The sequence below is a fragment of the Nanorana parkeri genome, unplaced genomic scaffold (genome assembly GCF_000935625.1).
Source record: "Nanorana parkeri isolate BGI_ZX_2015 unplaced genomic scaffold, ASM93562v1 scaffold267, whole genome shotgun sequence".
NCBI lineage: Eukaryota > Metazoa > Chordata > Amphibia > Anura > Dicroglossidae > Nanorana > Nanorana parkeri.
The window spans coordinates 150,635-178,117 of record NW_017306535.1 but is presented as its reverse complement, the minus strand read 5'-3'; the positions used below and the strand labels follow the sequence as shown (position 1 = coordinate 178,117).

General features: G+C 40.5%; 1 protein-coding gene across 1 annotated transcript; it reads left to right on the top strand.

Moving 5' to 3' along the window:
• Positions 1 to 7,047: 7,047 nt before the first annotated feature.
• On the top strand, positions 7,048 to 26,877 carry NAA15 (N(alpha)-acetyltransferase 15, NatA auxiliary subunit; the record flags this gene model as incomplete). Its single annotated transcript, XM_018557092.1, has 19 exons — positions 7,048 to 7,168; positions 7,301 to 7,405; positions 7,641 to 7,798; positions 7,960 to 8,094; positions 9,593 to 9,746; positions 10,565 to 10,684; positions 12,808 to 12,903; positions 12,977 to 13,083; positions 13,210 to 13,282; positions 13,674 to 13,843; positions 15,517 to 15,669; positions 16,010 to 16,138; positions 16,532 to 16,745; positions 18,178 to 18,371; positions 18,906 to 19,014; positions 19,462 to 19,560; positions 23,498 to 23,641; positions 24,814 to 24,911; positions 26,512 to 26,877. Coding segments are annotated over 19 exons (2,580 nt in total), but the record flags the coding sequence as incomplete, so codon positions are not given.
• Positions 26,878 to 27,483: the final 606 nt, after the last annotated feature.

The window sequence follows — 27,483 nt, the reverse complement described above, 5'->3', positions numbered from 1 at the left end:
GGGGGGGGGGTGTGTGTATTTGGATTATACAGGTTTGGTCTATATGTCTATAGATAATGTCTATCTGTAAGTGGTGTATATATTGGCATACCTGTTGCTTGGCCAATCTGGCCGTTTTTTTTACTTTTAAAATGGGCTTTCAGTGCGTTCCAGGGCGTTTGCATGCATTTTTTATGCGTTTGCATGCATTCCAGAGCAGTTAAAATAGGCCTTGCTGCAGCTTTTTTACATGCTCTGGAACTGAACGCTGCGGTGTGAACTAAAGCCCAAAATACCATTGGAATACATTGGACGCAGTTTTGATTCGGTGTGTAACTGCTCTGCTCCTGGAACGCACTTGGTGTGAACTAGCCCTTATAGTCAGCTTATCTCTATATGCATTTAAGCATCATCTTCAATAATGCAATTGAGGCAAATTTCAATAAATCTGTGTCCATGCAGGGTAGATCGATAGGTTCACGTAACTGCTCAATCCCCCCTCCCCCCCCTTTCCCAGCTAGACATGCTTACCCTCCTTTTCTCCCTTGCACTGTATTTGGTTGCTGGGATGAAAGGGGAAACCTTGTATAAGCTCCAGGTTGTAATATGGAGCTTGGACTGGGATGGGGAGTCTCTCCCTGCCCTATGTGCCAGTGCTGGGTGCTTGAGTGGCCAGTCACTGAGAATCAGCATTGTAACACGGAACAAAGAGAAGTGGCTCACATACTGGGAACTTCTCTTTCCTCCCAGTGGCTGGGTGAAGCAGCGGAAATGCAAAGAAAGAAGGTGCAGCATTGCAGGCCAGCAGTTAAGTGATCCTGTTGCTGATCAGGCCTACGTACAGGTTTACTTTAACATGTTGCAGTGCATGTGCAAGGTATAAGACACTAGGCCTTTTGTTATGTTTAAGGAAATCAGTTAGATGTTTGGGAGAATGTCAGAAGATCCGTGAATGGATGGTGCGCCTTTGTTAGTGGAGCCGCACAGTTTTCAAACAACTGCAGGGAGAAGAACCCCACAATTAAGGTAAGGGGGGTATCTGTGATCTGACCATGTTTCACCCTAAATATGGGTGTAACATGAAACATGGTCAGAAATGTGAACTTACCCTTTAAAGAGTGTCAGGACAAAAACAAATCATATGCAGTATATATCTGCAATACGTGCACATTTTCCCATGTGTTAATCCTTTGCAAGTACAGAAAATGTACCTGTTGATCTTCCAAAAATGCACTTCGCTCCGAAGTCCTTTTGTGGGCTGACAACATGGAGCATTTTGTGGTCTGAGTGTTGTCAACCCTGCACAGTTTTCTCTTGCCAACTTATTCAGACTCCCCTTTTCTCCTATCTCCACAAGATAACTCCTTATCATTCTGTAGTCTAAGATGAGGACTTGGAGGGTTGAGTACTCTCCTTGAGATAAGACAATGAGCACCAAACACAAGACTGCTCTAATGCTGACCGTACACTATTTTATTTTTTTCATTCAATCCTTAGGCTGAATGAGAAAATAGAACAGATTCCTCCATCAATGCCTATGAGCGTTGATGAACGAATCCCCTGCTGTGTCCATTTTACTCTAACAGCGGCTGCCAGAATGCACAAATGATGCTTGTAGCTGATTGGCTGTAAGCACCATTCATCCAAAGGTTTTCCAACCTGCTCCTTTGATCAGCTGATCAAGCGATGCCAGCCGGAAGGGTGTCTACAGTGGCACCCACTGCGTGATTTTCGGCAAGGTCTTCATGAACCAGACAAAATTTGCATAGTGTATAGACAGCTTAAATTTCTGACATTATCAACATGTATTTTGGCACCTATCAAACAGATATAATAAAACCCTTTCATTTGTATATTTCACAGACCAAAAGAGAGCAAGTAAATGAAAAGTTAATTGTTGGCATTTACATATACTTTAAATGGTATAGTGTGGGGCACATTGGGGGGAATTTATCAAAACTGGAGCAGATTTGCACTGCAACCAATCAGCTTCTCTCTCATTTACAAATCTTACCTGAGCAAGCTGAACAGAGAAGCTGATTGGTTACCATGGACAACTGCTCCTGATTCTGTCTGCTCCAGTTTTGATTCCCCCCACTGTGCTTTAAAAGATGAAACATGAAATTCAATATAGAATTTGCCGAGGCTCAAACTGCTTGGTTTCTGTGTTTTTTTTGGGGGGGGTTTCTAGTTGATGTATTTATAATAAGGATGCACCAATACCGTTTTTTTAGTATCGAGTACTGCTATTTTCTTTTCGGGTACTCGCCAATACCGATACCGGAAGTCCTATTAAGGAAGCCAGGCGGCGTGAAATGACTCGCCCACCCGCCTTCCCGATCAGCATGGCCAATCAGGAAGCTGAGCGCAGTGTGATGACATGTTGCCCGGCTTCCTGATTGGTCAAGAAGCTGGCCAATCAGGAAGCCGGGCAACGCGCCATTACACGGTGCCCGGCTTCCTGATTGGCCGGGAAGCCGGCTCCATGCTCCCTCGTCACCAGCTGATGAGGTAGCATGAAGCCTGCTTTCTGGCCAATCGGAAAGCCGGGGGCGTGTAATGACTCGCTGCACGGCTTCCTGATACTGGAAGCTCAAGTATTGGAGCATTTGGGCGAGTATGAGTACTCGGCATCGGCACCGATACTGATATCGGTCCATCCCTAATTTATAATAACAAATGTCCTTCATTTTACTGTTCTGCAATGTACAGTGCTTATAAACGTTCATATTTGTTTTGCAAAGTGCAATAGCTGTGTTGTTAGTCAACATAAGTGTTATAAATGACATCAGGTTCAGATCAAAAGCACAGACTTTCCTCTGACTTCACTAGATACATGTGCCTTCCAGGTCAATGACTCAAAATATTGATACCTGGGACCACCAACCAGCATTTTTCTGAAGGAGTTTAGCAACAGCAGTGCTTACATTTCTCTTACTAGGTTTCCTTCCTAGGTTTTTTTGGCTGCCCCAGTAGCCTGAATTCCTGAGATGTTGTAAAAAGGAAACTGCAGGCTGAGCTTCCATGGGTTGAGAATAGACTTCAGAGTACACAAAAATGCGAGTAGTCATAAAGTGTACATCTGCAGAGGTTTTAGAATAGTAAACCTCAAGGTAGCTGCTTACAGAACACATACAAGTCTAAATTCCTTTGGTGCCCTCTAAAGGTATTTACAACCAGAATTTGCCTTGTTGCCCTATCTCTTCCTAACGCCTGTGCCTACCTATTGGCCAGCAATGTGATGGATGAACTCACTGACCAACAGGTGCTTGGAAAATATGGGGAATGATCAACTGGTCATTCATTTGGGTAGATACTTTGCAGAGTGGCCTGCTAGCCTGAATTCCTGGGTGCACTATAAAGGAATACCGGCATTCCTTTATAGTGCACCCAGGAATTCAGGCTAGCAGGCCACTCTGCAAAGTATCTACCCAAATGAATGACCAGTTGATCATTCCTAAACCCCTCCACAAGTATTCTGTAAGGTCACCATATTAACGTTTTCCTATAATTGTTCAAAATTGTTTCCAATTGCACAATGTAAATGTAACTGCGTGCCCAAAACTACTCTCTGTCTATATTCAGCTGCTGGTGTTTGAGTCTGGATACAAAAAAAGTTCCTTTTACAATTTGTGTGCCGATTTAATTATTTGATGGTTTCACTTTGTAAATTGTTCACATGACAACATTTTACTTAGACAAATATAATCTTGCCGGGGAGGCAAATCCTTTTTTCTATGTTTTAGCAAGTTGTGTGCTTCTGACTGGTAACCTGAGCTGCTGGTTCCTCGACTAGTACACTTGTGCCGTGATTTCTTGCAGGCTATGACCTGCATTCATTCCAAGTTGGTGCCTTTCTTCAGCTGGTAGAAGAGCATTATACTTCTGTTCATGCACCTCCCATGGGAGGCAGAAACAAGCTTTGATGTGTTTTTAAGAATGCTGTTTCAGCACTTTTTCTCCACTAACCACACAGTGTGTTTGAATTGTGACTATTTTTTTTAACAAACGTGCGAGTAGGCAAACTTCTATATACACGGTTGAAATTACAAACTGTGAACGGTGATTCTTTTGAGACAGTTTTCTAATCAAGACACTTCTGCCAGACACTATACAAGGTCCTGGCCATTGGTAGTAACAGGAATTCAGATTATGAATGGTATTCAATGTCTACAGGTTAAAAACAGAAAAATCCTAAAAATAGGGGCTGAAATTGTTAATTTCCTTATAGGCAAAACCCCCACGGCTCCAAGCTCATGGATGGACTACAATCTCAATAAAGATTAGTAAACTAAACGAGATTGTAGTCCATCACAGGAAATCACTTGGAGCGGTGGCTACTTTACAACACACAGAGGGACCATGGGGAATAAAAGTAGCCCCTCTCCAGAAGGAAGGACAGTGTCAGCACCAATTCAGAGATGATTTGAGGATCTACAGCTGAGTGATACACAAATAAGATTAATTTTTGTTAATGTACTTGAATTAATTTTTAAGATTTAACTCCTGAGTTTAGTGCCACTTAAAGTCTTAGTATACTGTAATTATAGTCAAGCCATACATATATTTCAAAACCTGTTTGAGTTTTAATGCTATTTGGAGTTTTGTTTAGCATTGTCAGTTGCAGGAGTGTTTATACTGGCCGAGCCAGTTTCACCTAGAAAGCTGACTGGTTCTAATTGAATACAAGTGCTTAGGTGGAAAGACCAGTTTTATTTTTATTGAGTTCGCATTGCATTTTGATTGATCCAAGTGCAGTGTGTGTTTTATAATCATGGTTATTAACCTCTTGCCGTCCGCCCGTTAAGAAAAAACGGACGCACGGCAGACTCGCATCAGCGGGTTGCCGTCGTCAGCGGCGAGTCGGGAAGTTCACCGGGAGGAGAGGGCCAGACACATGTGGCGTGGTGTAAGCGGCGTGCAGCGGCGAGCGGGAAATTTGAATTTTAGCCGATGAATCGACGATGGAAAGCGTTGACAACGTTTTTCATCGTCGATTTTAATTGACTTAATCGAATAACTGTTGCAGCTCTACATGTTACATATCGCAGTGAACGTCGCAGTGAGAGCAATCATTTTAGGGCCATCAATCACTGATAACACTAAACTGATGAGCCGTAAAAGCTTTTAATGCCTCGCCTATGGCCAATTTTGGGTAATGTAGTTTTTTTGAGGTTTCGCGCGCATTCGCAATTTTAAGGCTTGACAAGTTTGGTGTCTCTTTACCCGACGTGACCCCGTCTTTTATATTTTACCAAAAAATTTGGTAATAATAAATGTTTTATCATTTAATATAGGGGAAACAGTTTTTTTTTTATAAATCTGTAGTTTTTCCTTAATATATTAAAAAATAAAAACCCCAGTGGTGATTAAATACCACCAAAATAAAGCTCTATGTGTCCCCAAAAAAGGGTATAAAATTAATTTAAGTACAGAATTGCATGACGGAATAAATGTCAGTCAAAGTACCGCAGCGCTGAATACTGAAAAATGGCCTGGATGGGAAGGGGGTTTAACACCCCGGATGTCAACTGGTTAAAATGGCAGAGAATGCTTTAGAGACTATTTTTGTTTTCTTGACTAATATCTAAATTAGGGATGCCCCAATACTAGTATCGGTGCAAACATTCTCTTGCCAGCAAGGCAGTAGTGTAGGAGAGCTGCTTTGTTGGGTCCGGCAAGCAAGGAAGCCAAATGTTTGTATTAAGTGAGTGTTCCCTCTGCTTCTTTAGTGATCTGTCACTGGGGAATAGTCCCCAGTGTCAGGAGTACTAGTGTGAAATGTTCAGGTTAGTAAATCTGTAAGGGACTAGATCACACCAGACAGTAAATCAGAGGTGGACAAATGAATATGGAATTCAGCCAGCAGGATTTTTTTCTTCAGGAGCCAGCTCCATTGACAACAACTAGAATACAAACCAGTTAGGTGCCAGCTGTAAATATTTAAGGAGCATTGGCTACCTGGCTCCTGCGATTTGCCCAGCTCTGCAGTACAAATTATATTCTCATTTTTTTTTTTTGAATCCTGGCTGTCCCACTTCAATACAGTGATTCTACACATTTACCCTATTTGTACAAAGACACACAAGAATATATTTAAACTGTATCTAAACCCAAGAAAGTGTATATACTGCAGCTCATCAGTTAAGATGTAGTGGCTGCATTATTATTTTTTTCATTCTTTATTTGGTGATTCTGCCAGTAACAAACTGCCCCAAAGTGACAGCACTTTGTATCGGTATCTATGGAGGAGCAATGTTGTCACCCTGGAACAGAATGTGTGTTAGGGCAAGAATACTCCTCCCCTTTCCTCATCTCCATTACATAGTGAGGAGGCTTTCTGTCACAGGGATAAACTTGGGGAGAGCTGATGAAGCTTAAAGGAGAACTTTGAGGTGAGTGCTTTTCACTCATCCTCATAGTTCTAGCCGAACTGTGACAATGAGACTGTCACAGGTCGGCTCTGTAGATCGGGAAGTGAGCGAACACATACTGGCGTTCGCTCACTTCTCGATCCTGTCACAGCTTTCTACCGTGACAGGTGAGTGGCTGGATTCCCCCCTCCGATCCTCCAGCGCTGACTGGCGGAACGGAGGGGGCAGGTACACCTGGCTCTTCCTCTAGATAGGCAGAGCCAGCTGTCACTCACGCAGCTGGGCGGATCCAGATATAATTGTCGGGATCCGCTTCAGCTGCGGCGTCTCAGTATACCTCAAGCTGTAGCTCGCGGTATATTGAGCTTTGAGTGATGGGAGGACGCTAGTTTGTGTCCTCCCGTTACCCTAAGGAGAACTATGGGGAAAAGCCTTAACCCCATAGTTCTCCTTTAAGATAAGACTGCTAAGTGCACTGGACAACACTGGGTTTCTGGTATGATGAGCAGGTAACTGGCGCGTATCTAACAGTTATACCAAAACTTTTTCAATGGTGTTAAAGCAAAATTGAACAAATAAGAGACGCTCATTGTTGAGGTTTAAATACGCTGTACAGTTGAAGTTTTAGGCACTGTGTTTTCTTGCAATTTGTAAGTTTGTATTACATGAACATATATGTAATGTTTGAAATTCTTACGTGTATCTGAATGTCTTCAATTCTTTCATTCAGAGATGTTATGAACACAAGCAATATCGAAATGGGTTGAAGTTTTGTAAGCAGATACTTTCCAATCCCAAATTTGCTGAACATGGGGGTGAGTGTTGATATTGAGCTTTTTCCTGTATGTATTTGTGTAGGTTTCTTGCTCTAAGAATTACATTTCAGGACCTAATAATTTTAATGAAAGCAACCAATACGATCACTAAACTATAGATTTTCTCTACAGAAACTCTGGCAATGAAAGGATTGACTTTAAATTGTCTTGGAAAAAAGGAGGATGCTTATGATCTTGTACGAAGAGGATTGAGAAATGATCTAAAGAGTCATGTCTGTATCCTTTACAAATCTTCTAGTCCTGTGCCAAGTTGTATTCTTGGTAATGAAGCTTACATAATCCATCCAAGTGCTTTTCAGAACCCGTTTTGTGATATGCATTCATTGCCTCAACGAAACCATGCACTAGGTGTTCTTATTTTAAGTATCAGACAACTGTGATAGAAAACCTGTGTTTAAAACTGTACATATGTGCATATTGAGTTGCCATTTTTCTTAACTTGGCCATCAAGGCTGGCATGTGTATGGATTATTACAAAGGTCTGACAAAAAGTATGATGAAGCCATCAAGTGTTACAGGAATGCATTAAAATGGGACAAAGACAATCTCCAGATCCTGAGGGACCTCTCCCTGCTTCAAATTCAAATGCGGGACCTGGAAGGTTACCGGGTATGTGAAAATTTCCTAGTGCACCAGTATCAGCATTATATCTAACAGTCTTTACCTTTGTGAGAAGATGATGTATGAATATGGCAAATAAACCCTTTCTGTATGCTTTTATTTTTCTAAATATATAATATTTTAAATAGAAACATTTTCCTAATTTGCAGGAAACCAGGTACCAGTTGTTGCAGTTGAGGCCAGCACAAAGGGCATCTTGGATTGGTTATGCAATTGCGTATCATTTGCTTGAAGACTATGAGATGGCTGCCAAAATCCTGGAGGAATTCCGTAAGACCCAGCAGGTATTGCGAGTGGCTGTGCTCAATATATTTTGCATATATTAAAACTGATCTCCAGTCTTTTGAGGATTATTTATTTATCTTGGTTCGTTAAACGAGAACTATGGGGTTAGGGCTTTTCCCCATAGTTCTCAACGTAACGGGAGGACACAAACTAGCGTTCTCCCGTCACCCTAAGCTCAGTATACCGCGAGCTACTGCTCGTGGTATACTGAGACGCCGCAGCTGAAGCGGATCCCGACAATTATGTCTGGATCCGCCCAGCTGTGTGAGTGACAGCTGGCTCTGCCTATCTAGAGGCAGAGCCAGCTGTACCTCCCCCCTCCGTTCCGCCAGTCAGCGCTGGCGGATCAGAGCGGTGAGGGGGGAATCCAGCCCCTCCCCTGTCACGGCAGAGAGCTGTGACAGGTGAGCGAACGCCTGTATGTGTTCGCTCACCTCCCGATCTACTGAGCCGACCTGTGACAGTCTCGCAGGCCGCAATTGGCCCGCGGGCCGATACTTTGAGGCCCCTGGCCACCCTTCCCCTTGGCCCTGTAAGTTAGCTAAGGCTGTTGTCTAGCTAGGATGCTCTTTCCAAATTGCACAACGAGAAAGTTGGCACTTGGTAGCTTTGGCCTCCCCCTTCAGGTTTTTTTTTTTTAATTGGTCAAAGTCTGCAAATGAAATGTTAACTATGCAGACTACACATTAATGGATGCACCAGTAAGGAAGTCAGAAATGGAAAAAGTTTCGGGGGCTCATAGTAGACCACAGATTGAATAACGGCATACAATGCCAAGCTGCGGCAAACAAAGCGAGCAGAGTACTGTCTTGTATTAAAAAGGGAATGTACTGTAGAGACAAAGCAATTATTTTGGCACTTTATAGATCACTGGTTGGGCCTCATCTGGATTATGCGGTCCAGTTTTGGACACCAATCCACAGAAAGAATGTCCTTGAACTGGAGAGGGTTCAGAGAAGGGCAACAAAGCTATGAGACAAGGTTACTAAATTAAAACCGGTTAACTCTAGAAATGAGATGACTACGAGGAGACATGATTTAGATGTACACATTTTTGAAAGGTGACAGTAATATCAGTAATAAACTTTTTTTTACTGTAAACTCGCTAGAAAAGACAAGAGGCCCCCACCTGAATTTGGAGGAGAAAAGGTTTAACCACAAAGGGCGTAGGGGATTCTTTCTGTTAGAGCGTTAACATTGTGGGACTCTTCCAGAAGTAGTGGTATCAGCTGAGCGTATGGAATCATTTCAAATCGTTTAGATTCTTTCCTCTGAAAACAGGGTTACAGGTACTCTTGGTGAATCATACAGAAACGTACATACACACATGCTCACAAAGGTTGAACTCGATGGACCGGTGTCTTTTTTTTCTTCTTCTTCAACCTCAAATACTATGCATTACTTCGTTCAAAATTACTAAGATTATTTTCTCTTTCGGTTTGTGTTGTGTACAAGGATTCAGAATGATCGAAGTTGTCTGCTCTGCTTTTTTCTTAGACTTCTCCCGATAAAGTCGATTATGAGTATAGTGAGCTGCTGCTTTATCAGAACCAGGTCCTCCGTGAAGCTGAGCTCTTTAAGGAGGCATTGGATCATCTTTCTACATATGAAAAGCAGATCTGTGATAAGCTAGCAGTGGAAGAAACAAAAGGTATATTTTTAAGCTTCATGTGCGTTTTCTGGTATTTAACTTGTGACTAAGATCAATCCAGAATAAGAGGCATTTCACTGATATTCATTTTGTGTCATGGATAACGTTTTTGACACTCTTGCTTCTGAATTCTGCCTACAGTTTACTCGGATATATGGCAGTCTGCCCTTTTATGTAAACGATTTCTAGGACGGACTGATGTGTAGGTACACTGTAATCATAAACTGCTACTACCTAATAATGGTTTTTTTGGGGGGTTTTTAATGCCTTCTGTGTCCACTTTGGAAGATTTCCTTGTGCCATCTGTTCTGTGATAACTTAGCGTATTTCCACTTTCACAGGGGAAAATGAGAAAACCCCACTATTATTATTACAGGTATTTATATAGCACCGACAATTTATGCAGCACTTTACATAGTTGCGCATTCCCATCAGTCCCTACCCTCAAGGAGCTTACAATCTAAGGTCCCTAACTCACATGCATACATAGAGGGCCAAGAAAAAGATTGAGTCCTCAATCTCTTTTTCTATTTTAAAAAGGAAATAGGGGTCTGCTTAGACCCCCAATATTTCCCCAAAGCCCCTAACAGTAAAGTAAAAAATATTTAATAAAAATGAATAAATAAAATCTAAAAAAATAAAACTTTATAAAAAATAAATAAAAATTAAATATTTTTTAAAAATTGAAAAAGTTAGAATAAAAACCATTTTCGGTTTCGGCCTGACAATTTTTTTTTTTTTTCACTTCAGTGCACCTCTATTTTTCTTTTCAATATTTCTTTTTTAAAGTGCACTTAATTCTGTTTTTTTTCCCCCAGGAGAATTATTGCTGCGTTTGGGTCGACTTGAGGAGGCAGCAGATGTTTATCGAGGTTTGCAGGAGAGGAGCCCTGAGAACTGGGCATATTATAAGGGTTTAGAAAATGCCCTGAGGCCAGGTAATTCTACATTAGTTTGTATGTATATGTAAGTATTGATTTAGAAGAAATAAGTAGAAGCCGCTAATATAACATTTTCACATAAAAAGAAAAGGTGGACTTTGCTATTGCTGACTTCCTGAGAATGCTAACTGCCAATCTGTCATGTTGATCCTGTTACTTTAGAACTGACCCAGAACAAATATGCAAGCAAACTCGGAACATTCTTGTCCTGGTTATTGGTAATTGGTTATTGGCAGGCGGAGTGGTGGCGCGGAGCAGTGTGTCATGTCATTTTCTTCTGGGCACCTCAGCTGGCGAGAGCTCGCGTATAAACCGGCGCGATGGGATGCGACGTCTGGCCGGTTGTTAAGCACGTGCCGATTGGCTGAAGGTGCAGTCAATCATCTGACTGCACTCAGCTCACACACTGCACGCAAAGCTCCGTGCCGGATAGCTTTGCTTCACTCTGCACGGCTTCGCGTGCAGTGTGTCACGGCCTTAACAGCCTAAGTTACTGAGCTTTGGGCTTGTGTTGATGTCATCAGTTTGAGATGTATCTGAGCTCATTTAGAAATTGACAGGTGCAAGTGACCTCCCTCGGACTTTCTTTTGACCTGCTTCAATCAGGTTTTGCATTCCTGTAGACCTTTTATGGAAATGCAAAACAACTTGAAGCACGCAAAGGCCCATTGCTACAGGTCTTAGATCTTGGATCTGTCCTGCCCACTTTTGTGCCTACTCATGTTGTCGCAGAAAGATGTGGCACCATTCTAATAATGGCTGCAGCATGTGTTTGGTTATGGTATTAAAATCAAAGAGTTCTTGCAATTGAAGTCTTCAAGAGGTTTAAGAAAATATTATAGGTCATTGAATTCTCCATCATCTACACATGGATACCAGTTTAGAAGAAGTGAGCTTTTAAAAATGTAAGAGACAAAAGAACCCCCTTGCGGACATTGTAATGTAGTGTTGCACCCTGGAATTAAAATGTATTTTTTTTAGTGCTGGAATCCCTAAGAAACCTGAGGCGCAGGAAGATGATTGTAAAAGAAAATTATGATGTTTTGTTCTAACTTTCCCCACTGTAATTTTTGTTTTTCAAATTGGTCCTCAAGCACTTGCGGGAAAAATTTGAGATAGCTTAAAAACCTTTTGACTTTATATCTCAAATTCTGAACCCTGGCCCTAATATCCTGTTTTAGGGCAGCTACTTGTGTGTGCTAGTAAGCTGTGTGTGTCCCCACAAATAGGCTCAGCGGGATGTCCCCTCCTCCCGTCTTTGTTCTGTAATCTAGTAGGACAGCTACTGGAGACTGGTGTCCCTTGTACTGGACAGGATGTTCAGGGTAGTGGAGCTGAGTGAGTTGGAGCTGCTGTTTGGGAACATTACTATTTTACTTGGGGAAAAATGTTAAGAAATGCATTGCTGGGCAATGTATTTATTTTGGTCTGGATTCATTATTTAAAAAAAAAGGTTTGAGAGTTTAATACTACTTTATTGCAACTTGTCATTCTTAGTAAATTACGTTAATCCTGCTTTTTCCATGGATTTCTTATTGTCAGTTGCAATGGTCAGCCATTTCTATGTTAGGAAGCCAGCCACTTCTTTGCTGGAAACTGCTCCATGTGACTCTTTGTCAGCTGGTGGGGCAACTCTAGAAGCTTGAAAGACATCTGCTCTCTTTCCTCTGATGTCTTCAGGCTAGTTCAGAGGTTACCTACTTGCTTCTACCCCCAGATCTCACAGTGCAGACCAACTACAATATGTTATGTGGCCACAGTAAATAGCATTGGGAGAAAGGTGTTTAGCATCAATATTTACATATGAGTTATAGACTATTGCTTCCATTGTTAGAGTAGCTGATGTTACATATGAACTAGTTGAAATGGGTTTGCTGACACTTTAAATGCCCATTATATTAAAAGTAAATTAATAGACGGCGGTTTATTATTACATGTATTATCTGCATACTGTAAGAATATATATACTTTTTTCTTGGTCATGAATTCTGCAGATTAGTTATTCTGTTTTGTATTTATGTACCAGATTTTGCTTAAAACAAAATGTTATTAAGTGGAGTACATGGTTTTGGTTTAAGCATATCTGTTATAAAACATTTTGTATGTATATCCATTTACAGCCACCATGGAAGAGAGGCTGAAGATTTATGAGGACAGTTGGACGAAGTTTCCCAAAGGTTTGGTGTCAAGGAGACTGCCTTTAAACTTCTTAACAGGTGTGTAAAATGATCCGTTGTCCTGCTAATGTACAATTGCTCTGCTGCTTGTTCACCCAATACTCTGTTTTAGGTGAAAAATTTAGAGTGTGCTTGGATAAATTTTTGAGGATGAACTTCAGCAAAGGGTGCCCTCCTGTTTTCAACACTTTGCGGTTGTTGTATGGTGACAAGGAGAAGGTAAAGTAATGGTGGCTACGTGCATTTTCAATTTCTCTTTTATAACCAAATGTGTTTTTACATCTTTGAATTTGGACTTGTACTGTAGTCTCAGCTTCTAAACTTTATTTTCATGGTACTTCTCAGGTGGAGATTATTGAAAACCTTGTCGTAGGTTATGAGACATCACTAAAAAGTTGCCGACTGTTTAACATCAATGGTAAGTGTGACTTCGATTACTAAGTATTTTTCCAGGGTATGGAGGATCATGTGACCTCCGTTACTTTAATGATACAGAGTTTGGCAGTCTGAGCTGTCAATACCTAGGCATGAGTTTTGTCACATTTTGGCAGGGAGTGGTGCTTGCGTGGCACAGGGCTTGCTCACTTGGTTCTGTCAAACTTGAAGGAGCAAAGGGGAATGTGGTTAGTAAGAGCAGCAAAGAGGCCTGGATATTAAGTGGACCTGTTAATTACCTTTAATAGAGAAAGCACAAGTTCATCTTAAGCCAGAATTATCAGATTTCTGTAATAGTAGATGTTTAATTTTTGCATGATTTGGTAAGTTACTCTCAACATGTAATCCCGTGTCTGTCTTATTTAATTGCACAGATGATGGCAAAGAAGAACCACCAACGACATTGCTGTGGGTTCAGTACTACTTGGCACAGCACTATGACAAGATTGGTCTATCGTCTTTAGCTCTGGATTACATTAATGCAGCTATTGAAAGCACACCAACGCTGATCGAACTCTTCCTTGTGAAAGCTAAAATATACAAGGTAGCTGAATAAACCTGCTAGATATGACATCAGTGAAACATACCTTCATGCCTTTGAGTTCTTGAAAGTGTATAAAGTATTTTTGAGGTTTTTTTTTTTTTTCTCTACTATTGTCCCAAGGGATGATCGTATAAACCTAATATCGTTGTAAAAAAAAAAATAGGTCTCCTAATGTCTTCGAGGCTGTTTGGGTCCATTTACACATGTGGGCTCTTTAAGTGTGCTGTTTTTATTTTAAAAAAAAAAGTTTTAAAATGTGCTGTTGCGTAGAAAGTAATTTAAAAAAAATTTGAAACTTAAACATTTTTTTATTTTAGTGTAAATGGCTCCCTAGGAAAGACTACTAGCAGAGTTCAGTGTAAAATTCCCATTTATGTATTATTTAGGTTCTATGTGGCCAGTTACCTTGAAATTACCCAACCATGTCCGCCATGCCACTCTACTTATGCAACTTCTGGTGTGGGGCACACTCCTGGCCTCCCACAATGCCGTTTTCTGTGCTTCAGTTTCCAGGACACTATCTTTTGGGGGATACAATTAATCATTTTCAGAGGTAGTGATAAACTGGAAGATTTTTGCTGCCCGAGAAGAGTTTTAAAGTTGGTGGAGCCCCATTAATGCAGTTGGATGTGGATAGATTTTTAACTTGACACAGGTTTAGACAAATTCATGTAAATATTAGGAGACCAGCTAGTCTAGGAGCCTACTTCAAATGTTAAGGATCCATTTACAAGAGAGATTAAGAAATTTTAGGAATAGTTTGTGCAGTGTTTTTTTTTAAAAGAATAACTCAGCTCATAAGTATTCTTAAAGGGGTTCTAAACCCTCCGTTTTTTTGCTTATAACTAGCAAGCAGTAGATATAGGCAAGAAGTTTTTAAAAAAACCCCGCTTTAACTAGGTTTAAACTTACCTCGTTATCGCTGCGCACTCCCGCGCCGAGAATCAGGAACTGCTCGTACGGCCGCAAAGCATCTTGGGGCGGGCGCATGCGCTGTTCCCATTCTCGGCCGGGAGATGAGCATGGACGCGTGCACCCGCATGCAGACACCGCTGGATCAGAGGGACAGAGCAGTCAGCGCTGGATCGGAGAGATGAAAACATCAGGAAAGAAGATCGGAATAAGAGACATCATTTAAGTTAAGTGCTAACATTAACATGGGGGGGGGGAGGGAAAAAACAATTTGACTTTAATGTCACTTTAACCCTTGCAGTAGGACTACCCCTGCACTGCGAGGGTTAAACGCTGATTTTTGTGTAGGGACAAAAATAAGCTATACTTGGCTGAACCTTGGAGCCAGCTGGCTGCTAGTCTGGTTCCGGCAGCCTGTCTCCTTCCCTGCTCCAGCAATGGTATATTCCTCGGTGTCCTCAGGATGTGATGACTCACAGGACCTTAGACCGCTGGAGCAGAGAGGAAGAGAGGCTGGAAGTACAGGTTTAACAGCCAGCCAGCTGCGGTTCAGGTGAGTATAGCTTTTTTTTTTCGTCCCTAGATGAAAACAAGCACTTAACCCCTTTTAGTGTAAGGGTAGCCCCACTGCAAGGGTCAAGAATAAGCCCAGAGTAGTTCTTTTTAATATGTACACCATTCATGCGTTTGTTTTTTATTTGTATTGGCTTCAATTGATACAATGTGTTATGTTTGACATTGGTTTTCTCTCCCTCTTCTAGCATGCTGGTAACATCAAAGAGGCTGTTCGGTGGATGGATGAAGCTCAAGCCCTGGACACAGCAGATAGGTTTATCAACTCAAAGTGTGCAAAGTACATGTTGAAAGCCAACATGATAAAGGATGCTGAGGAGATGTGCTCGAAGTTTACAAGGGTTTGTTTCACAGTTTATTTTTAAATGTGTGCAAATGTCATTCCAGCACGTTGTGTTCTCTGCTTGTAAATTTGCTCTACACATGATAATTCTTTATTATGGTGGTATTGTATATTTTAAGTAATCTACTTAGCTGCTCATCTGCAGGTCTTTGTCGCTCAGGTAGGTGGAGGCTGAGCCACAGGTTTACAGTGGGTCCCCCCCCCAATGATAGTGACCAGTTGGAGGGCGTGGGATGGTAGGGGGGAGTTCATGTTCATGTTTTGCCCAGAGCCCCTCCTTAATCTAAAAATATAATGAAAGTAAGGAGTTTTGCACAATAACATCTCATTTTTTACAGGAAGGCACTTCAGCTGTAGAGAACCTGAATGAAATGCAGTGCATGTGGTTCCAGACGGAGTGTGCTCAAGCATATAGATCTATGAACAAGTATGGTGAAGCACTTAAAAAATGCCATGAAATTGAGCGAGTAAGTGTACAAATATTTTGAAATATTTTTTTTGACTTTATACATTTTTTTTTATTTTTTTTAGATCAGATCATATTTTTATGCTTTGAATCCTGAAAAGGACAGTTATAGTTAATTTGGTATATATCCAACGTACAGGTCTCTCTCACACCATAAAATGGTAATGCTCCTTTCCCAGGGACTGGTTCCTGAGTCTTGACCTTTGTGCATAGTGGATCTGTCAATCCATTTTTTTTCTAATTTACTTTACCTCTTAGCTTTGCCACTGTTTTTATTTAGATGTGGGGGTGGGGGGAGGTCATTATTACCTCTATAAATGTGGAACTCTTTCTGCATATATTATTCTGCTTAGTGTGCAACTGATACACTATATCCTTTGTCATTTTATTTCAGCATTTTGTAGAGATCACTGATGACCAGTTTGACTTCCACACCTATTGTATGAGAAAAATTACACTCAGGTCATATGTAGATTTGCTAAAGTTAGAGGACGTACTCAGACAACACCCATTTTACTTCAAAGCTGCCCGGATCGCTATAGAAATTTACCTGAAACTTCATGACAATCCTTTAACGGATGAGAATAAGGAGCATGAAGCAGACACAGGTATGTGGAAAAACTATTTGTCAGTAATGTTAATAACAAGTGTGATTTCCATTTTAAAATTACAGCCCATTCTTTAAACCAGCATTCCTATCTTGTTTTGTTCTCACTCTTGCCAGCTTGAAACACATGAAATCTCACTCTAAAGTGCCATTGTTTAAAAAGGTATCAGGGACTGATATCTGTGGAGGCATAAGTGTAGCTATGCAGAGAAAATGGACAGCCATCCTATTTATAACAGTGTGTGTGTTGGGGAGGGGGTATGTACTGTATGTAAATGTAGCCTCCAGTTTTAACATCCCTCATACTGTGATTTTGATTTTTTTTTTTACCTGTGCAATAGTGGGTTATGTTCTGGTCTGTAGTCTATCTAAATTCATGCACAAATGTCCCAAGACTTTTTGAGGCACCCATTACTGGTGCGAGAACAAGAGATTATGATTTCTACTCCAGATAAAACTCCAGGTCTTCACGAATATGTTGAGGAATAGTAACGTTGGTATGGGAAGCCCTAATTGGACTTCTCCAAAAACCGCTCAAGAAACTCCTTTGTTGCAGTTCTTTAAGATCTATATCATAAGGATCCCGAGTTGTTGTATTGTTGGATACTAATAAGGTCTTTGACCCCATAGAGTGGCCCTATGTTGGAGACTAGGTCCAAGTCCAAAAACAGATTACAATTTTATTGGCTGGGTGAAGTTATCATACCATAATCCTACTGCTACACTTCCAATTAATAATATGTCAGAGCCTTTCCCCATATATAGGGGAAACAAACATGGCTGTCCACCTCCCACCCCCCATATTATTTGCCCTATCCATCAAGCCGCTAGTTGAAAAAGTTCATACTGACACAAACCTAGGTCTCAAGATTAGTTAATTGAAAGTGTGTGTATCTTTGTATGCAGATGATATATTGATAAATCTGGCAGAGCTGTAAATGTTACTAGGGATGGACTGACCCTACCTTACACAATTCAGATATTTTGCAGGGTTTAAGTAAATTGGAACAAATCAATTATTTTCCCTTATAAACACTTAAGCTGTATCGATCATTAGTAATGCTTGTCCACTTAGGGCAGTCCAAACCCCTCTAACTTCCTATATTGAACTTAACCTGACAAGGCTTATAACCAGGTATTAATATTGCATTCATACCTGGTCTTAGTGGCCTGTGAACCGTATGGGAAATGTTTAGTGTTTTTTCAAAATAATTTTCCTTCCACACCTTCTTATCTAACGCCCTACTATATATCACCAAAGCCTAATTTGTGACAACACTATGTAGGTGACAGTAGAGGGAGGAAATATGGTGGGGGACGGGTGGGAACTTGCGGTTGCATTCTCTGAGATGTTCACCAGTCCTTCTGAACCAAAATGTCACTTTGTGTGGTCTATCACCCTTAAATCCTGTATACATTGAATTTTCTCGTAGCCAATATGTCTGACAAAGAGCTGAAGAAACTGCGCAATAAGCAAAGGAGAGCTCAGAAAAAAGCTCAGCTCGAAGAAGAAAAGAAGAATGCTGAGAAGGAGAAACAGCAGAGGAACCAGAAGAAGAAAAAGGAGGATGACGATGAAGAGATTGGAGGCCCAAAGGAAGAGCTCATTCCTGAAAAGCTAGCCAAGGTATGTTCAAAAAATCTATTGAAAAGCAATACGTTTATAAGGCTGGGCTGTGTAGTCAGAGAATGCTAAGTAGTGGTAGCCTGAGGGCCGCTCTTCAGCATGAATGATGGGTATTTTGAGGAGATTGTCAGAGCGCCAAAAATTTTTGTCTTGAAAGCTAATCTTTAGCACAAATTACCGGGGCTCTGAGTAGGGAGACTGGGTACCAGTCTTTTAGGAATTATTCTCTTACAAATCCAAACATCCTGCTAAAATAAGTAGGTTAAAAATGGTTGGTCCTAGAGCTTGTCCGACTGTGGTCGGGGCAGTAGATTTTAAAAAGCACTTTGGCAGGACCACAAATGAGTTTATGCTTTAATGCCCTGTAAAGCACTGCATCATATTGTTGATGGTCTAGGAATAAAATAAACAAAAATATTATTTTCCCTGCAATATATTATTGTCTTAGTATTTGCAACAGAAGCTATTGCTGTTACCTTTGGCACCAACGATTATTTTATTTAAGCAATGTTTTTTGTTTTTAACTTCACTTAGGTGGAAAATCCATTAGAAGAAGCTATAAAATTCTTAACACCACTAAAGAATCTGGTTAAGAACAAAATAGAAACCCATCTATATGCCTTTGAAATCTACTTCAGAAAAGGTAAGAAACCTATGTTCTGTATTTTGCTATGTTCACAATTTGAGCATATAAATATTTGGACTTTCTAAAACGGCTGTTTTATTGAAAAAGAACTAATATGATATAAACGTATATCTATACAAAGGCGAGGTAGAATGTTAACAATAAGAATTTTGTTTCTGAAACACATCAGTCCTATACAATCCTAATAAATTAGAAATGACACAACCATCTTGTTTTGGAAGTATTGAAGTGTATGGCCCATACAGATGCAGCTTAAACATGAGCTGGCCAACTCAAGTTCTAGCTCCCACTTTTCTGACAATGGCATTTCTGACAATGACAGTATTAAACAGGCCCTCATGTCCTCTTCAGGTTGAAGTTTTGAAAATGAAGCCCATTGTACCAATCAGGAATGATCTGCTGCAATATCTGTTCAGCCAAAACTTTGCTTGTTATTTTTAATAGAAAAATTCCTTTTGATGTTGCAATCTGTGAAGAGGGCATTTGCCATAGATTCTAACCATCCTTGGCTTCACCAGTGTTTGGTCCGTTTTTTGTGTGCAGGTAAGTCCTGTGTCCTGATTTTATAGAAAGCTAGCGCAAAAGAAAGTAGGATTATTGCTCCTGTAGCACCCCCCCAGGAACAGGTTAGGGACCCCCAGTGTGAGGGTGGGTTAACATGTTACCTCAGGGTAACGCCTTGGCTTAGTGTGGGGTGTGAATGCAAGTTGGGGGCCAGTCTCTTTTAAGATGTTTTAAAGATTTTATTCTTGCTAACTCACAGGAAGAGGGGGGTAAGGGCTTCAGACACAAAGGAAAGCTTCTTCCAGCTATGCAGTACAGAGGGCCTTTTAAAGCGGACCTTTACCCAAATCTTTAAAATAACGACAAACAGACCTTTAGAAATGTTTAGTAACAACAATCTACAAACACTTACTTCTAGTTATTTGCAGGCTTTATATTCTTTGCATACCTTATTTCTCTTTTCTTTCCCAGTCTTCTGACAGTGGCCATGTTTACTAAGGGCAGATTACTAGCTCTCCTTTTACTTCCTGGATTTCTGGCACATGTGACTAGACATGTGACTAGGATATGCACATCATCTCAGGAGAGGAAAATGCCTTTCCCTGTGATCTCGTGAGATTACAGATGAGATTTCCCAGCAATGCTCTGCTGATGACAAGGCAATCCCAGTGTGCATTGCTTTGGCAAACTGAAGTCATTTTGCCCTTTCAAAGCAGGAAGTGAATGTTCTGCAAGTGTAAGTATTTCACAATCGCAGCATTTTACACCTGACATGTCTGTTATTAATCATCATACATAGAGGTATGCATTGGTAGGATTTGATTTTTGAGTGTAAAGGTCCGCTTTAGGCCAAGACAGACAGCATTGTAGGTATCAGAACCTCAACTGGCTAGAAAACGTTTGTGCCCCCACGCAAAGGAGAGTTACCAAACCCCCTTGTAGGGATTGAGCCTAACCTTCCAGCAGTCTCTCTTCCCTAGTACCCCAACGTGAGTCAGTTTCACATGCAGAGCCTCCATAGGCCACAAGCCTAGCTAAACCACAGTGACAACACCTCAGGAGCCATGGGGGAATGAGAACGTCACAAGGTCAATCCCAAATATTTAATGTTCTCTAGGGCTGCAACTAACGATTATTATCATACTGATTTATTGTTTTCGGTTAATCGGATAAAATGAAAAAAAAAATTAAATACCACATTTTATTTAATAAAAACACACAAATTGAGTGTTAAAAACATAAAGTTTACTTCAGAATAAAACTGCATGCACAGTTTTTGCAATTACACTGCACTAGAATGCACAGCATTGCGGTACCACTCGTTCCAGTGCAGTGTTAAATAATTGTATATATTATATTAGACCATTTTATTTCGTTTCATGGATTTCAAATCTGGATTGTAAAACTCCAACTAATATAATAAAATAACCAAACTTTTGAGCGGCGGCTGAGGTGGATCAACTAATCTGAATCAACTAAATCAATAATGAGAATCGTTGACAACGATTATTATCGATTAGTTGTTGCAGTTCTAATGTGCTCCCGCAGCATACACCGCTGGCAGTAACCCTACTACTGGTTGGCCAGGGAGACATAAATATGTATAACCCTTGCTCTAATGCCAGGGTCACAACCCAGCAGCAGGCAGAAGCAAACAAAAACCTTGGGCTTTGTGGAGATCAAATGAGTGCAACACTATCACTTTGGCTTGGATGTTTAGAGCCCAGCAGAGCTAGGGCAGGTTGGCTATGCTCATAATATCAAATGACTGGATTTCATTTTTATCAGTTGATCATTTTAACATTCACTGTTCAAGCAGCATTTATCGGGTATTCTGTTTGCAGTGCTGCATAGTAGCAAGCTTCTTTCAGATCTTTCTAAACGATTTTCTGTATGTCGACTGCTCTTAAACGTGAGCATGACAGCAACTTCACATGTTCTAGCCATTTCAGGTTTACAGACCAGCCTAATGCATTCTGCTTATATTGTGTCTTTTATGGTTGGTAAATCTGGTTTAAAAGTCTGGTCAGTTTTGTGTTTACTGAGCAATCTGCTTTACACAAAAACATAACATTCTGGATTTATAGCATTTTCAGAAATGTCCTTGACTTTTATTATCCTTAGCAGCTACACTTCCAGACTGAGCAGAGTCCAGTTGATTACCTAATGCCCAAGGGACATGTGTATCAAGAGGGTAGGGTACAGTGTTGCATACATTTTTATGTCTGTGGGGAAAAGGTCCTTTGGCAGAAATGCCGGTGTAAATTTGGCAAATGTATGCGCATTGAATATTTAAAAAATGAGAAACTTTTATAGGGACCCTGTCACTGTTTTTAAAAAGTTTTAAATTAGGCTAATTCTGTAAAGTAAGATTGTAAATACTTTTCCTGCTGCCTCCTTCCTGTTGTCTGTAGGGAAACGGATGCTTCTGGGAGTGTCGATCACCCTGGTTCCCATCACCTCAGTGTTTTTTCCGTTTGCTATCACTTTCTAAACTGTAGTGGTATGGAGGTCGATGGGATGAACCAGTAAGAACTGCGGGGGGACCAGAGAGATAGACACTCCAAAAGTGTTGGTTTCCTTGAAGATTTCAAGGTTGAAACTGTGTGGGAAGCAGTACTTAAGTATTAAGACTTCTTTCACTGGTATGGCTTCATTTAAAACCTTTACCATAAATATAAATACAAGGTCACTTAAAATGTTATAAATTACTATATTTTGGGAAAACTATCACATGCAAATGAATGTATGCATTGATTACCCCCTCTTTTTTTTTTTTAACATCCATCCAGTACCATACAGCATTGTTATTACTGCTTACATTTTGCCTATTGTGCCTAAATGCATAAAAACCTTTTTAGGCCCGATTCACTTACCACCCACACATTAAACTTGCACTTTTGTTGTTTTTTTTATTAGTAGTGCACCACAACTGGCGTGCTGGAAATGTATGTACATTTGGGTTTCATTCCAAATCATTGGCACCGTAGTGCACCACAGTCTTTCTTGAATTACCACATTTCCACTACGAAGTTCAGCTAAGGACCGGTTCACACCTGAGGAACGTGCGGTAAAACGCGCAACAGGTGAAAAGCCATGTTTGCCTACGGGCATGGTTCTCACCTGCGCGTTTTACTGCGCGTACGATCGCGCGGTAAAACGCCATACGCACAAAGAAGTACAGGAGCTTCTTTGGGGCGTATTAACGCACGTATCCGGCTGTATCCATCAGGATACAGCCGGATACCCCCTCGGAAACTCACGTTTGCCACGCGTTTCTTTTACCGTAAATCGCTGTAAGAAACGCGCGGCAAACACGAGTTTCCAATACGCTAAGGTGTGAACCCAGCGTTGGAGTCAAACCAACTGTTTATTTGAGAAGACATCAAACCATGAATAATCCTTTGATCATAAGTGCAATTATTTCAAATGTTTATCTACAGAAATGATCATTTGACACCGGCAAGCCAAAAGATCAGTTTGGTTTAGCACAGTGAGGTTTTCCAACAAGGATAGTTAGTCCTTTTCAGTAAAAAAGGTTTTTTGCCCAAACAGCGCATTTAGTGCAGATGAATGTGGAAAGGTTCAGTATGATTCTTTCATTGAACGGATCCTTGTACTGAGAGATGATATCATTACTGGTAAGGGCAGCTTTATAGGATATTTAAAAAGTGAGAGGTCCCCTTTGAATATATTGGGCTTTATGTATCATTCCAAGAACTGTTACACTTCTGCAATAGCAACTGCCTGGGATTTGACATTTGGAATGTGAGAATTTCTGTTTGGATGTCAGGCAATAGCTATAGAACTTGCATCTGACGTGGATAGGAGGCCCATCACTGGCATAATAATTGAGCTAATGCTTTATTGCACTTTCATACAATAGGACAGTATGTATTCATGCTCAAGTGTGTTCTGGATACTCGTATAATCCTTGATTGCAAAGTGTAATTGCTATCTTTTTTTTCTTCTACAGTATCTGAGAGCAAAGAACTAAATGAATCCGTTAGAACAGTGTTAAAACAAGAAATGAACAGACTCTTTGGTGAAACAAGTCCTGCAAATTTTAACAATGCTATCCTGAAAGAGAACAAGGACTCAATACCCCACCGGTTATCAGGTAGACCTTTAAATGTTCCATAGGAGATTTCTAAACACAAACACTATCCAAATGTGGTGGTTCTTAAATGTTCATTTGGATACTGTTCTAATCAGTAAAAGTAGTAATGTTGATTTAGAGGAAAGAGAGAGAACACGTGTAACATACATATGTGTCACAAGTCCCAGTAGTAGATCATTGTATGTGAACTGCTTTAATTCTAAACATCATCTGCTATAGTGCAGTGTATAAATGAAGAAACCATGAGACATCTAGCATCACTTCCATGCAAAACATTTAGTTTTATTTTGGAGGGAAGGCTGTAATTTAGGTCAGAGTGTAAAGACTTGGGAGCTGAACATGTCAAACCTCAGCTAGTGTTTGATTTGATTTGACAGTGGTCAATTTAATAGAAGCAGTGTTCCCTATTTGTTTTGTCCTTAAACTCATCTCCCCTGCGCTGTTGAGTTGCTTTTGCCGTTGTACTTTGTAGCTTGTGTAGCTATATACAAAATGAATGAATGCTGCTTCAATAGAATTGGTCTGTTCACAAAAGGCAAATGTATGCCCATTATGAAGTTGATGACCAGAATTTTACCATTAAAGCAAGCCTGTCAGCTGACTGTAATATGTGGAACTGCTAGATGCTGGTCAGTATAATATGGGAAGGGGGTTTAACACCGCGGATGTCAACTGGTTAAACATCTGTCAATAAAAGTGCTCTGGCAGGCCCTAAAACCCGGACACCTGCAGTATGCAACTTTTGGGTTGCTTTGGGGAAAGCCACCAGTCCTTCCAAGTTCATTGTGGGCTGCTCCTTTTATAGGTTGCCCCCGTTTCATTGAGAGATGCTTGGGGGGGTCAATCTTTAGCTTGGATTGTTCTAAGAATTACAGATTTCAAAGTAAAACATATCAATCAGCACCTAGGGCGCTTGGCAAGTTTCTAAGATTATTTCTGCCGGTCACCTATTATGACGGGGTCATTTTAGCAATAAAAATGAATGTAGAACCGCTGTTTGGAAGCTCATAATAGCGTTCTGATTATTTGACTTGTGACAAAAACCAGTCAGACAACTGTTTGTTCTTGAAAAAATATAAAAGATTGACACCCAGATGCATATTATTTGATATCAGGCACAGGTTGGCTGGCTTAAGGTTACTGTTTATTTATAAGTATGTTTAATGTTACAGCTGCCAAAATGATGTACTATCTGGATCCTTCTAGTCAAAAGCGAGCAGTAGAGCTAGCAGCAGCATTGGATGAATCCCTCACTAACCGAAGTCTCCAAGTAAGTGATTTGCTTGCACGGGATCATTTCCAGTGTTCAGTTCAGTCATGACTAAAGGTGCCCATACACCTTGCGATTATCGTTCAAAAAAACAACCGCGATCGGGTTTTTGTACAATAATCAGCCATTAGATGGGAAGTGAATGATCACAATTACTATACAACTGGGCGGATTTCCCCGATCGGTCAAGCTGGAAAACTTTTTGAATTGTACGAAATGTAAAGGATTAGTGGCATTTTCGTACGGAAAAAAAGAATTGCAACTTGAACAACTGCATATGTGCAAACGCAAAATCCGTACTGTTGATCGACGAAATTCGGCCAGTTAGTATTGCTAATGAATGATAATAAAAATCTACATTGGTCTGTGCATGATGCGGTATTGGAGCGGAAATCGAAAAGGGGTTCGATGATTGGACGAAAGAAATCAAATGAAAATCGCAAGGTGTATGGGCACCTTAAAAGCTGTTGAGCTGCACACCTGTGTAACATACCTGGTGGTCCAGGCAGTAAACTATCATTAGCCCTAATTAACTTCTTTCTCCCCTATTCCCATTTTTGTTTCCATTGATCATTTTCTTTTGTTTTAGCTTTTACAGTCACAAAGCAATGCACAAAATTGTACAAAAAATGCTTATTTGCATTTCCAGATAACGCCTTTTTTTGTACCATAAACATCATTTGAGTGATTTTAACTATTTTGCTGCCAGAGCTGTGGGGTTTTTTTTTCTGCACACGTTAAAAGGCACATTCTAGACCTGAAGATTACTGACCACCCCCAACCTAAACCTTGTAGAATTAATGGTGTCAGTTGCTATTTTTTTGGGCACCCAATATTTGTGCAACTGTTTATCAATCTCGACATTTCAGCGAGGAAATGTGTACAAATTTATTTTAGTGCACATAAACAAGATAAGATATGAGATGAGGTTGCATCAATTTAATAGCAAACCATGCAAGCCTCAAAACTGCATGTACATGTGGAAAATTACGATACCGACTATTGTCCATAGGCAACTCTTTAAAAGCCTGTACAGGACATCAGTTTAGAGTTAGCCATGAATGATGACCCTGGAATTGGGGGGGGGGGGGGGGGTTGTTTTTATTAAACTTCATTTTTTTTAACCTTTTTTGCTATCAAATGTGATAACACATCGGCAGTGACAGGTCAGCTTTAAGGAGACCCCTGATGTCACCTCGGTATTCCAGTGCAGCTAGATGAGCACAGATCATGTTCTCAGTGGCCAGCAAATTACAGTGCTCAAACCAGAAGTGATGTAACCCTCATCACTTCAGTTTTATTGTACACAGGGGAGAGGTGCAAACATATTTTCCAGTTCTTCTACCCAGGGATGGCTAAGCCTTGGCGGGGACAGTGTGGGAGGAGAGGTGCACTATTTGCAGACTGTAGAAATTAATCAAAATCATGAAGAGAGAGCCAGTAGTCTGCGTATGACATCTAAACAAACAAAACTGGGTGAATGTTTACTGAACATTGAAGCCTGTCATTGTATATGTCCACCTCTGTGATTGACGGCTATGTATATATAGTTTATCCATAGTGATTTTGTTTCCCTTTTTCTTATTTCCATGATTTGCAGACCTGCACTGAGGTGCTGGAAGCCTTGCGTGATGGCAGCTTAGGAGACAACAAAGAAGTTGCCGAGTCCTACAGAGTCAGCTGCCACAAGCTCTTCCCTTATGCTTTATCTTTCATGCCACCTGGCTATGAAGAGGACATGAGTATCACAATTAACGGAGATAGTTCAGCAGAACCTGACGAACTGGCGAATGAAATGTGAACGGCTGATATCGAACAGACATTTGGACCATATCAACTATCTAATATTTTTGTCACGCACCTGCTGTATTCCTCTGTAACTTATGTGGACAATGAAAGGAGTAAAAGAATCGTTGCCTTTAAAGATTGTTTTACTTTTTTTATATCCTGCTGAAGATTAAAATAATGAATTGATGATGTATTAGAGGATATGGGTGGATCGGTTTCTTTAACCTTTGCTGCTAAAATTTAGAGAGGGGAATAAATTTGAGTAAGCTGCCCTGTTTTTAAAGCAATTAATTTATGAGAAAAGACAAAAGGGTGTTACAGTGGTCAGAGCAGGTGTGCGGCACAAATATTACTTCCAATCTTGTCTTTTTAGAGATGAATGCTCCCGGACAGCACACTCCCAATAATGTCAGAGGGGCCTGCTGTGTACAGACAGCTCAACCATTGCACAGGGTCAGGATGCTGTTTTTAGCACTGGATTTTTTTGTTTTTCTTTTTATTGAGCACAAGAGATGTTCTGGAATTTCCAGGTCATTCGAAGTACTCCACAGTTTGCAGAGACCTAGAGAGGAAGTGTGATATTCAGTGGCATATAACAAAATGGGTATCTGGAGAATAGTGGACGTTCTGCAACATACAGTATATTATCTTAAGAAAAGTTCTCGAGATACTAAAGGTGTTTGTGCTTACACATTTTTTTTTATTATTTTTGATCAATTTTAGAATAATCTATTTGAAACAAACTTGAGTAAGGCTCATTAATATAATTTGAAAACTAGGCCCA